This window comes from Lemur catta, chromosome 7, assembly GCF_020740605.2.
Source record: "Lemur catta isolate mLemCat1 chromosome 7, mLemCat1.pri, whole genome shotgun sequence".
NCBI classification, from domain to species: Eukaryota; Metazoa; Chordata; class Mammalia; order Primates; family Lemuridae; genus Lemur; species Lemur catta.
In genome coordinates, this window is record NC_059134.1 from 62,233,344 (window position 1) to 62,246,804 (window position 13,461).

Below are 13,461 nucleotides of genomic sequence, written 5' to 3' on the forward strand. Positions count from 1 at the left end.
ATTTAAAATAATCTAGATATATTAAGGTATACTTTTTTTCACTTAACCCAAATGATATTTATTGCTGTATTTCATTTCTTCTGAAAAGATCAAAAGCCCCTGCCTCATTCTCTCTCTTCTTCAGTCTGGAGCTCTTATGTGATGTGTGTTAGACATTCTTACTCTATCCCTTATTTCTCCTACACTTTCTTCAGTATTTTCCGTCTGTTTTTATTCTATCTCCATCTTCACTCTGGCAGATTCTTCCGACCTTCCTTCTGACAATTTACTGACTCTCTTCAGCTGTCTCTAATCTATTGTTAAATTCACCCTTTGAGTTATTACTATTCCTATTGTATTTTTAAATACACCTGGTTTTGTTTCAAATCTGCTTTGTTACTTTTGATAACTTCCAGTGCCCTAGGAAAAACATTGATTTATAGACTTTATCTTCTGAATCCCAGTAAAACATAAAAAGATGAAGTAATTAAGTCAAATCAGAATTCCATGTCCTTGTTCACACTTTCACATTTTCTATGTGTTCATTGAAGCTTAATTCTAAAAACTCTCCACTTCTGTCTTCTAGTTTACTAATTATCTCATCAATTGTGGCTTAATTACTATTAAACATATCTTATAAAATTTTCATGTTTATTATTATAATTTTTCATTTGTAAGAGATACGACAATCTTCTTGTAAGTATGCTTATCCTTTTCTTATGTTCTCAAGCTTATCTTTCATTTCTTAAAATCCAGTCAGGAAATTTATTCAATATTCTTTGTCAAATAATGCCAATTTTTTTGTGGGTATGATTTTTTTTCTTTTCCAATTAATTATTTTTTACTGCAAATAGATTGATTTCTTCAGGAGGTTATATATTAAAATTCTTTGAGGCCTAATATAAAAGTTGGTTCCTCAAGAACGGATTTGGACTTGATTCTGTCATTTTCTGATGCCTTGGACAATCCAAGATAATTTTAAATTCCTTTTGAGCAACTGGTGTGAAATCAGGCTACAGAGTCACATGACGACCTTCCTGTGGTTCAGTATTTACAAGGACATTATCTCTACTATAACAGCCTTGGAGGTAGCCAGTTTTTTAAAAAGTTCCAGGTGGGTGTGAGGGTGGAGGCGGACGAGGAGGTTTATTTCTAGTGCACACCCTCGCTCCAGGTGTAGTGTTGTAGGATCCTATCTATGTAGGACTATGTGGTTCTACCTATGTGGGATTTAATAGATTCCCTGTCTGCTGGAACCTGTATTTTTTTAATTGACAGATAAAATTATATGTATTTAATGTACAGCATGCTGTGTTGAAGTATATATACATCATGGAAAGACTAAATCTACCTAATTAACATATGCATTAAAAGTAGAGAATAGAATGGCGGTTAACAGGGCCTGGGGTGTTTGGGGTGAGGGGATAGGAGATGTTGGTCAAAGGATAAAAAGTTTCAGTTAGATAGGAGAAATAAGTTCAAGAGATTTATTGTACAGTATGCTTAAATTCATTTAATGCCACAAGTACCCTTCCGTTGGAAGCCAACCTCAATATTTGATTTTAATGTTTGGATTTCACTCAATTCCTGGGCTGAGAATTATTTTTTATTTGCATGCTCATGAATATATTCAAGGAATTCAAATAAAGCTGTAGGTATAGGTATAGTTAGAGGTACAGGTACAGGTACAAATATAGGCACGGGTGTGGGTGTATGTATGGATGTGGGTATGAGTATAGATAAGATGGTGTGTGTGTGTATGTGTGTGTAGACAGAGAAGAATGATAAAACAACAGTAACAAGATGTTCACAAAAGACGAATCTTGATAAAGGGCATGTGAAAATTCTTTTTCCTATTTTTGCATATAATTTTCTGTAAGTTGAAAGCACTTCAAATTAAAATTTTAAAAATAAAAAACATGGAGATATAGACATAGATATAGATATGATTTTTATTTATTTTGATCAGGAGATTTGTTCTTTGCACCCAGTCCATCATGCTTCTGCATACTCTTAAACTTTTACTCCCTTAAAATTCAATACTGGGCGGAGCACAGTGGCTCACACCTGTAATCCTAGCACTCTGGGAGGCTGAGGTGGGTGGATCGTTTGAGCTCAGGAGTTCGAGACCAGCCTGAGCAAAAGCGAGACCCTGTCTCTACTAAAAATAGAAAGAAATTATATGGACAACTAAAAATATATGTAGAAAAAATTAGCTGGGGATGGTGGTGCATGCCTGTAGTCCCAGCTACTTGGGAGGCTGAGGCAGGAGGATCACTGGAGCCCAGGAGTTTGGGGTTGCTGTGAGCTACGCTGACACCAGGGCACTCTAGCCTGGGCAACAGACTGAGACTCTGTCTCAAAAAAAAAAAAAAAATTTGATAGTGTCTAGCATTTAGAATGTATACATTAAACTGAAATTTTTCTCAGTTTTTTCTATTTTTACTATTTCATTTAAGTAACACTTGATATTTAAATAATTTGTGATTCATAAATATTAATCAAGCAGAGAGACTGAAAAGATAACTTCATCCAAGAGAATATGTCAGGTGAAAGACAGATGAAAGTACAAAGATTTTATATATTTTATGGCCACCTCTTATGAGTCAAAAATGTGTTAGGCACAAGGGATATGGGGTGAATGACGTGGTTTGTGCCCATAACCCCTTGAATCTTATAGTTTAAGTACATAGTCATCAGAGACAATGGTAAAATTAACTCTTTCTCTCTTCTTCAGCTACTTAAAGACATCTACCTGACTAAGGTCACTGCCAATGCTACTTTATAACAACAGCTCTCTCCCTATTGAAGTCTCTGAATTCCTCCTCAACTGTTTTACCAGGTCTCCCACCTGGCAGCACTGGCTGTCCCTACCACTCAGCCTCTTCTTCCTCCTGGCTATAGGGGCCAATGCCACCCTCCTGATCACCGTCTGGCTTGAGGATGCTCTGCACCAGCCCATGTACTACCTGCTCAGCCTCCTCTCCCTGCTGGACATTGTGCTCTGCCTCACCGTCATCCCCAAGGTCCTGGCCATCTTCTGGTTCGACCTCAGGTCTATCAGGTTCTCTGCCTGCTTCCTCCAAATGTTCATTATGAATAACTTCCTGCCTATGGAATCATGCACCTTCCTGGCTATGGCCTATGACCGCTATGTGGCCATCTGCAAGCCTCTGCATTACCCATCTGTCATTACTGACCAATTTGTGGCAAAGGCTATTGTCTTTATCTTGGCCCGGAACACGTTTTTCAGTGCACCTATCCCCATCCTCTCCGCCCATCTCCACTATTGTGGAAAAAATATAATTGAGAACTGTATCTGTGCCAACCTCTCTGTATCCAAGCTCTCCTGTGATAATGTTGCCCTTAACCGAATCTACCAGTTAATTATGGCCTGGACTCTTATAGGATCTGATCTCATCCTCATCTTTCTCTCCTATATTTTCATCCTCCATGCTGTTCTTAGACTCAAGGCAAAAGGGGCAGCTGCCAAAGCTCTGAGCACTTGTGGCTCTCACTTCATTCTCATCCTCTTCTTTAGCACCATCTTGCTGGTTTTTGTTTTTACCCATATGGCCAAGAAAAAGGTTTCCCCTGATATCCCTATCTTACTTAATGTCCTACACCATGTAATTCCTGCAGCTCTGAACCCCATTGTCTATGGAGTACGAACCCAGGAGATTAAACAAGGCATTTGGAAATTACTGAGGAGGGATGGGTAACGTGAGAAGGTAACTGTGTTCTTACTTTGTTTTTCTGGATCAAAAATACTCAAAATCACAATTGAAAGGCAGAGGTTGAGAGATAGAAATACAGTCCCAATCTTCTTTCTGAACATGCCCGATGCTTTAAACTATATGCTTTCCCTCTTACCCAGAGGCACATCCTACTTTGCCATTCCACAGCTTCCTGGAAGAGACTAAGGACATAGATGTATACTCTCTCACCATGCTACCAAGACAAAAGGCTGTAATTTTGATGAGTTAAGCATTAAACCTAATTGTTTACTACTAATTAAATCCTGAGTAGAACCAGCAGAGATGGAAAATCAATATTTACTTCAAGATGTGTGGCTGATGTGGACAGTGCATAGCATAGGCTTTGGAAGACAGTGTATAAGCTTTAGAATAATATGTAATATCAGAAAACCAACTGTTATAGATATTGAACTATTGTATTTTAACATTTTCCTTCAGGCATTCAAAGTAATTTATTGAAAGTTATTTTGTGCCCATCATAGTACTAGGAAATGGAAGTCTAACATAAATAAGTCTTGGTCCCATTACTCAAAGAGTGCACATTCTGATGGATAAGGCAGAAATATATAAAATCCACTATACTGCAATGTAATAAGAGTTAAAAGGAGTTGATTAAAACACACAAATAGAGCACTTTGTAAGCCCAGAAGAAATAGAAATTCATTTCTCTAGGTGGGACCAGAAGATTACACACAGACAGTAGGATGAAGAATGGGCAATATCATAAGGGAAGAATACAGGAAGAAGCTGGACCAAAACACAGAAGTGTAAAAATCCTTTGTTCATTTACAGAATGCAGTGTGGCTTCCCTATCTCAGTTAATGTCAACTCTGTACTTACAGTTTTTTAAGCCAAAAACCTTGGAGGTGTCCTTGCCACCCGCTTTCTCTTAATAGCAATTAGAAACCCATCAGCTTATCCTGTCAGCCCTAGAATACAACCATTTTGCCTCATCTGCTACCCACAAGCCCAAGCTACCCCATCTCCATTCTGGACAATTGTAATGGCCTCCTGGGGCCGGGGAGGGGGACACCATGATTCTGTCCATATTTCCCTATAGCTCAAATACAGTAGCCAGAGTGACCATTTTAAATATGGGAGGCCAACATGTCACTGCCATACATACACAAAAGCTCTGCAGGGCTTCACAACTCACTGAGAATACAAAGCAAAATCTTGACAATAGATTACAAGGCCCTACACAATCTGACCCTCAGCTACCTATCTGGCCTTCTCCTTTAGACCACTCTATCTAAACTGACTCCCTATCAATCTTCAAAATCATGAACCAAATTCCTGCTTCTGGGTGTTTTGTTTGTTGTTCCCTCTGTCCATATAACTCTTTCCCTCAGGTCCATTGTGTCTCCCTGACCACAGTATTTAAAGTAGTGTCCAACAATATTCCTCCAAAACACAAACAATTTTCTAATGCCTTCTGCATTTCACTGTTCCTCATGGGGCTTATTACAATCCAGTAACCACAATGTTGCTCATTTGTTTAGTTAGTGTCTCTCCACTAAAATCTAAGCAGGCTGAGGCAGGGATTTTTGTCTGTTATGTTCATTACTCTATCTCTAGCACCCAGAACCATGCTTGACATATGGTAGAGACTCATAAACATTTGTTAAATGAATGCTTTAATGAATATTTAATAAATGATTGAACGTATGCTAGTTACTAGGAATATAATTAAGACATAGTCCTTGTCATCTGGATTCTTACATAAGATATCAAGAGTAAGAGAGAGAGCATATTTCAGTCATGATCCCATGGCATGGTCTGAGAAACTGTACTGAGCATGCCATAGGAGAAGATGAGGGCTTTGGAATAAGATCAGAAGTATACTTTTAGACACTTTGAGTCTGAGTGCTCATGAGACATACAAGTGGAGATTTATAGTAAGTACTTGGACTATAGATTTGGCTCTCAGATGAGATATGAACTGTAGCATTCACTACAGATTGTAATTGAAGCAATGGAAGCATATTAGATGGCCTAGGGAAGGAATATAGAGCAAGAAGAAACCCCACCCAAAAGCCTTGAAGAGTCCCACATTATCTTTAACTTCTGCTGGGTGTGGGGAGATTAGCATGGAGAGAAAAGAAAGAAGTAGTGGTCAGAGGAACAGAAGCGAAAACAAGAGGGTCACAGAAGAAAGTGCCTCACAATGGACCGTGATCAATTAAGAGGGTGTGGTCAACTGCACCCAAGGCCATGGGAAGTCCATGTCTACATAAATAATTTAATGATTGAAGTGCATTGCAAAAAATTATGAGTCTATTATAAAAGGTATAGGCTTATCAATGAAAACTTAGATAATAAGTAGAGAAAAAATTCTTTGATATGTATAAGTTGTCCAATCAGTACACATAAGGGCTCTTTGCACTCTCAAGGCACCATTTCTTGCTATTCATGCAGGTAGCATTTCTTCATGCTCTTCATTGTCAAATGTGCCATTCTAGCTAATTCTACATTTTCCACCACAAGAAAATTGTAGTAATAGTGCTATTACTCATAATATTATGACCTTTTAAACATGTTTTGTTGAAATTATACAGATCTTCTTGCCTCTACAATTGCCTAATAGCATTATTTAATACCAGCTACAGCAGTACTCATGACATTGCACTACCCACAGATGCTGTCTTCCATGGATCCTCTCAAAGGTTGTTACTCTTCTTCATTGATGATGACCACAAACACAAGTGTTGACCAGAATATGCAGGAAAATGTGAACAATAATTCATTTTCTGGTCATATTAAATGTAAATTCACCTAGCCACATATTCTCTTGAATTCTTTGGCCATAATCACTGCATTCCTACAGTGAAATCTTTCAATGTTTACCATGGTCTCTCTAGAGATTCATATAATAGCATGCCCACAGGTATCTTCCATAACACTCCACAATAAAACAAATTCTAAAAGATGAACATTTTCATTTGTTCTTGAAATACAAATAAAAAACTTTTCAATTTCATTAGCAATAACCTTTGTTGCAAAGTATCATATGAAGATGAACCCAATGATATGAAATATACAAGGGGTTAAGACTAAATTATAATTGTGAAACAGAATATTTCTTTTATATGCCAGAGATTCTATTCACAAACTAGTGTATATAACATCTAAAATGATATATGAAATTCATTAATTATAAGTTTACTCACAAAAAATTATTTTCCTTACTTTCATTGCAACAAAGTCATTCATTATGTGTAATCCAGATTTTTACATAAGAAATGGTCTGTTGATAGTAATACCAAATTAAATAAACCTTTCCTAAGGTAGATTTTTTTTTATTAAAATTTAGAGAAATTTCATTCTGCTAAAGCAGTAGAAACTAAAATTGTCAATAGAATTCTTAAACCACTTACTGTAACTTGGAAAAAAACCATGAATTTTACATATGATAACACACTGAAATGGCGTGGCATACAACAATGTATCACAGAGTATTTTAATTTTATCAAAAAGCACTGCCGATTAAATTGTGATTACTTTCATCCCTTAATTCATTTCTTAAGTTCTTATGTGTTCAAAATTTTCAAGTTTGTACAGAAAACTGAAAATAGCAGTGTGCTGCTCAATTTTTCCCAATTTGGAATGGGAAAGGTATGAATCCTGAAAGAGCACCTGGAGGGAAAGTGAGAGTCTTGTATGTAAAACAGGTTCATTGAAAGGCTGTATGTTCAGTGGGTGGAGTCCTGCTCTGAAACCTGCCAGTTGCTCTGCACACATTCTTCCAAGAGGACTAGGTCCCCATATCGTGATCCAGGAGGTTCCTTCAAAGCAACATAGACTGTGATTTGTCCAGGACTCCCAAAGCTCAAACTTCCTCCAGCTTCTGCTGCTGCAGGGGGGATGGTGAGGGCTCAGGGTGACCTTCTACTCCATTTCTCCCTCATGCCCTCTTTATCCAAGTCTCTTGGTTTCTCCCATTCTATTCCTTCAGCTTCTTCCTTTTGCTCAGTTTTCCCACTTTCCCTTAAAACAAGGTGCCCAGAGTGACACTTGGGGACTCTGCTGGGTGTGTGGCATCTTTTCTGGAGAGAAGAATAGTGTGTTCTCAGAGAGAATAGTATCCACAACTTTTCCACCCCATAGGGAAAAGGGGCAGAGAGAGGTGGTCGGCACAAAGGAATCCTGTTGGCACTCTCTCTTCTCACACAGTCTTTATCTGGCAGGACAAGGTCTACAGAAGCGCCAATTTCTCAGAGTAAGATCCTCAATAGAAATTTGGAAACACAGTTGTGTCCCAGCAGAATGTAGGAGGCTGTGTTCTACTAGGTGTATTTAACTTAGTGAGGAACCTAGTCCTCTGATTAGTGCTTTCCAGGCAGGCGGCCTCTCAGTGTCCCACTCCTCCCTTGTTCATGGTAACCAGTGCCACACAGCGGAGTCATAGGGACCAAAGAAAAGGCAGTGCCTGACCTGGGTTCTGGTGACTGCTTGGTCACTCTTGGGCTTTTGCATCTACCATGCTGAGGTGAAGAATGCTCCCAAAGTCCAGTGACAGTCATCCTCTTTGGCTGTCTTGGATTTCCTCCTCAATCTCAGATTTCTGCTCCTCTCTCCTTCTCCTCCCACCTCCCAACCCCATTTTTTGTTCCCATGACTTGCGTGGGTGCAGCCGGGCATTCCATTAAGACCTGAGCCTTCTCTCCAAGCTGCAGCACCAAGACCGTTCACAGCGGTGTTGTTGTGGGTCTCTCCCCAGGCCAAAGGCACATGGCACTGGGGTCCAACAGAGACTGCAGAAGAGTCTCAGAGTCCTTTCTGAGGCCAGGGATTTCTTTCTTCTTGTGATTAATAATTATTAAGAGTACTGATTGATAGCATATTTCTAGGAACAGAACACACCTGTGAGGTCTAGTGTCTCTGATTAAATGTTATCAACACAAACATTGCAGTTAAGAAACATGTCCAATGTATATAATACGAAAGAAACCAGACAGGGCCTGGGTCAGACCCTGACACTCTCATGCAGGCAGGTTGTGGGGAGCCAGCTTGAGAAATACACTGAGTGTCTTAGGATGAATGAGGGTGGGGAGACGTAAAATGAGGATGATGAGACTGGAAAGTCAGGCTAAGATTACCTGGCTTTCTGATCCCACCTCTCCAGACCTAATTTCTACACAGTCCCAAGTGTCCCTGAGATCTCATGTGACCAGAGTGGAGGAACATGGCTCTGCCTCTCCTGGGAGGCAGTCTTGGCCTAGTCCCAAGGCCTAGGAGGACAAGACAGCTTGGCACTTCACTGGACACCAGTAAGTAGCATTTGGCCCTACAGTATCGGGCGTGAAATGGTCATGGTAAGATTTCTATATCCTATTCTTTCTCTGGTCAGGTCTTCTTGGGATTCTCAGTCTCCTGGCTCACAGCCTTATACACCTGGTCTTCAGTTCACTGCCTAGGAGACCTGGTCTTTTCTGGGTCAGGCATGCCAGGGCCTCACTTTCCCATATATAAGAGGGATTGAATATGTTTCCCACTGCTGGTTTTCTACTGCTGTCATCTATCAATGACCATTTCATTATGCTAATTAATTTGTGCATTATGAATTAAAGACAGGAACAGTGGTGAACTCTTGTTGGCACAACAATGACTGAGTCATCAGCTGAGACAGATTGAATTACTGGGCATGGTTATGAAGCTAGACTGAGCCATAGCTCAGGTCTTCTGGCTATCAGAATTTCCTGGTTCTCCATGTGACATCCACAGCAGCTGGGATGTCCAATATGGCGTCTTTACTCACATGTCTGGCTCCTAGGTTGAGATGGCTCGAACATCTATCTGAGCATGGCCAGGCACAGGCCTCTGTGAGGCTTTTCCATATGGCTAGCTTGGGATTTCTTACAGCAAAACTGTCTCAGGGCATCAGACATCCTCCTGAGCAACTTATCCAAGAGATCCAGGTAGAAGCTGCAAGGCTTCTTATGAGCTTATCTCAGAATTCAAGCAATTTCACTTGTAACACATTCTTTAGTTAAAAATGAATCAAGAGTTATCCCAGATTCAAGACAAGGGGGTCACACAGTGTGTTGAATCCTGACTAGCATGCTCCATTGGGGGGCCATCTTTTGAGATCATCTACAACCAATGGTGATGAAACGTGAAGTAAATTAAAATCTAAATATTCCCCATATTCTTCAGCTTCCAGTCAAGATAAAAGGACTGAGGATAAAAGGATAAAAGGACTGAATTTACCTTCCTAACTGAAACAAAACAAACACAGGATGAAATATATTAAATAATGGATTCAAGACACTAGACATCAGGCAAGTAAGGACAGTGATCCCTGAAATATGGGAAACAATTGAGTTGAGCCCTACAACTGGCCCAGTTTGCTGCCTTGAAGGACTTTCCAGGCTACCATGCAAGGAGCTGGGATGGACCCAGGTGGAAATCAGAGGTGTCCCTGAATTGAGGAGATGTCTTTGGAAATGCAGAAAGACCAAAGCAGCTAAACCTCACAGAACAGAGCTGCACAAAGAAAGAATCCTGAAAATCTATAGGTCTTCCTCAAGTAATGAATATATGCAAGTGAGAATACTACTTGAGGTGGGGGAATAATGAAGGCACCCTAAAGAATTAGAACAGTATGCAACTCTCACGCATGGCCTGAAATAGTATCTGTTCCCACAGCAGAAAGGAAATCATCATAATTCATAGGGCATGGGTAGAATATCACAGTCCCTCCTAAGCAGTGAACAGCAGCCAAAAATATTGAAGCCAACTTACACATAGGAGCATGTATAGACTTCTAAGATACAGTATTGATTGAATATGAAGAATAACATCAGATTTGTGACACAGTAACATTTATATGAATTTAATATCCAAACAATTTTCCCATAAAGGAATATATACCTAAACAAGCATACTGAGTATTAATAAGAAAGACCCATTTTAAATACACCTGAATTGCCACTTTTCTAAAGGTAAGTGAAACAGGAGAAATGTTGGAATATGAAGAAGAAGACATAAAAATAAAGCAAAAGAAGGGACTTGAAGAAACTGATGATACTTGTTACTATTACTTGAGGAGTGTGAATAATTCAGGAGTTTTAAAAAAAATTTTTAAAAATCATGTTTCTTAACTAATATCCACTTACATGTTAATCTTATTTTTATATCTCTCACTACAGCAAAAATTATCATAGGACTTTCCTCTCAGAAAAACACATCATATTTTCTTAGTAAGATTCAGTTTTTTCTTGAAAGTTTATCTTTATATACCGTAGTAAAGTCATAATAAGTTAGCACGATCCATTCACCAGCATGCTTTGGGCTGTACATATCTAACAAGCATGTCCTGGAAGCCCTGAAGAATTTCTGAGTAAGTTTATTGGATCCATGGGAGGTACTGAGTGTGCATAGGCAAATAAGCATGAGCATATATGATTATGTATGAAAGAGCCCTGCACCCAGGAGATTGATTTACTGCCTACAGGACACACAGTCAACATAGGGCTGAATTGCCAGGGGTCCTTCTTTCAGGAAAAGAAGAAAAAATTTCTTCTCCCATTTGCCTGCCTGTCTATACCAGGAGGGCATTTTGGTCCCAAGGGAGGATGGATTAAGACATTCCCAGAGGGCAGAGTTCCTGAGGCTCTGGATTTATAAGTACCCCAGACACTCTGGAAAGCTACAGAATCAGTAGAACTGGACCCCATGCTTCACATTCTCTGTAAGTGAGTCTGGGTGGAGGGGGCTGAAGGGTGGCTCTTCCCAGACTAGCCAGACGACTGAACAGTGTTCCTTTCCATCCCTGTGTCAGGACTGCTGAAGTAGTCTGAAAGAGGGGTAGTAGAGATTGCATTCTGTCTCAGGTCAGGAGGCGTATGTGAGAGCCTGTACCCTGGGATCTTCTCTCTTTTGCCCTGCTCTGGGTGTTTGGTGGTGCCAGAAATGCAGAGAAGCTCAAACTTGGCCATAGGAGATTACTGGGTGGTAAGAGAGCTGAAAAGTGTGTGATCTGGAGAACACTTAAGAAACTTTGGAGATTTCTACTATGAATATGGAATTTAGGGACTTTAAAACAAAGAATCTGCCTACAAATGCCTGAATTATAGGATAATAATTAAATTTTTATATAGTTTATGTAACTTCAGAAGTTTAGGACAAAGACCACAGCTAGGGGCCAGTGGGAGTCAGGAAGTGGTTTAAAAGATTTCTGTTCAGTCTAAAAAATTGCTAAAAGCTACTTCTACCAAAAATAGAAAACTAGGCCCAAAAGCATAGTATAGAGCTGCCTATCACTGGATGCACTCAATAATGTCAGAAATTACACCCAGGAGAGATGTCTCTCTGGCATGTCTCAGACATATAAAGTTAGGTGATACCTAACAACACTTCCACTTTTTAAAACACAGCTTCTTTGATACCATGTTGTGGGCCTGTCCTCCAGACTGGGAAAAGGCTTAGGCTGTAGGTCTTGGTGGGTAGTCTTTGACCTTGCACTTCTCTGGCTTCTTCATCCTGCCAGTGGCTGGAACTAGAAAACATGAGGTCTCTGGATCCTCAGCTGGCATTGGCATGTTCTGATTCCAAACCAAGACTGGAAGAGGAGAGGAGAAAAAGAGCAAATGTGTTCTCACAGGCTTTACTTCTAGGTCTCAGTAGGTTGTTCTACAAATGCTTGTTGAAAAAATTGTGATGAAGGACAAGCAGGAACATCCCATAAAAAAAGAGAAGGAAAAAAGGAAGAATTAGTGTGTGAGGGGAAGAGATAAAATAATCCTCCTATGTAATCCTGAGAGATTTCATCCTAGTGCAAAACATATAATAATTATCCCAAAGCTCTTCAGGAGTCAAAATTGTACTTTTTGCTCTAGGCTTCCCCATGGATACTCATGCCTGAATCTCCAGATCTTGCATTTGGTTCTACCCTCCAAAGGTCATTTCAAGATTCTCCCTGCTTCACTTAATTCTTTCTATGAGTATTTTGTGATCCCTTATTGGAGATGGTGATATTTGGGGCTGTGATTTTTTTAATGTAAAATTTTGCAGAGAGTAGGATTAAAGGATGTAATAAGCAAAGAATAAAAAAATAAAAAAAATAAATGAGGAAGGTAGTATTTAAAGGGGATATTAGGAATTTAACGGCCTGAAGTTGTACATATTATGGATAAAAGCAAATACAAGTTAATAGGGTTGAATCAATTGTGATAAGTTCTGGGCTTATCAGATCCTCTTAGTTCATGTCCCAAATTTACAAGTGAATGTATTCAAAGAGAAAGGGAAAAGGAAAGGCAGAGTTGAATGAATGTAGTGCCCAGGCTATAGAGAAGTCTGTCCAGTCACCAACTCAAGTTTGGCAATTATGTTCTATGGGTTACTCTCTTAAGCGCATTCTCCAATTCCACTGTTCTCACTGTCAATGGGCCACTCCGTCAAGGCAAGATGTGAAACTACCAGACAAGGGAAACTGAGATTGGTGGGTGGCAGGTAGGGAGTTATGAAAGAGGAAAGTAAATCAGAGGGATATGGCTTATGGAAATGATTTTGTAATCTTTATGGAATCCTTAAGGGGTTGCCCCTTAGGACTGAAACCCAGGAAAACTATAAAAGACACAATACAAAAGTGGACTACAGAGGGAATCGGACCTTACGAGCGGTGGGAAGCAGGAATCAGAGTTCTAAGAAGAAAGAAAAGAGATTCCACAGTGCTGGAAAACTGCCCTTAGGATTGTGTATGTGTGGGGAGTGGGGTTGGGGA

General features: G+C 39.7%; 1 protein-coding gene across 1 annotated transcript; it reads left to right on the top strand.

Moving 5' to 3' along the window:
• The first annotated feature begins 2,753 nt into the window (after positions 1-2,753).
• LOC123642054 (olfactory receptor 56A3-like) lies at positions 2,754-3,701 on the top strand. Its single transcript, XM_045556981.1, has one exon. The coding sequence runs from the start codon at positions 2,754-2,756 to the stop codon at positions 3,699-3,701; it is 948 nt and encodes a 315-aa protein (XP_045412937.1).
• Positions 3,702-13,461: the final 9,760 nt, after the last annotated feature.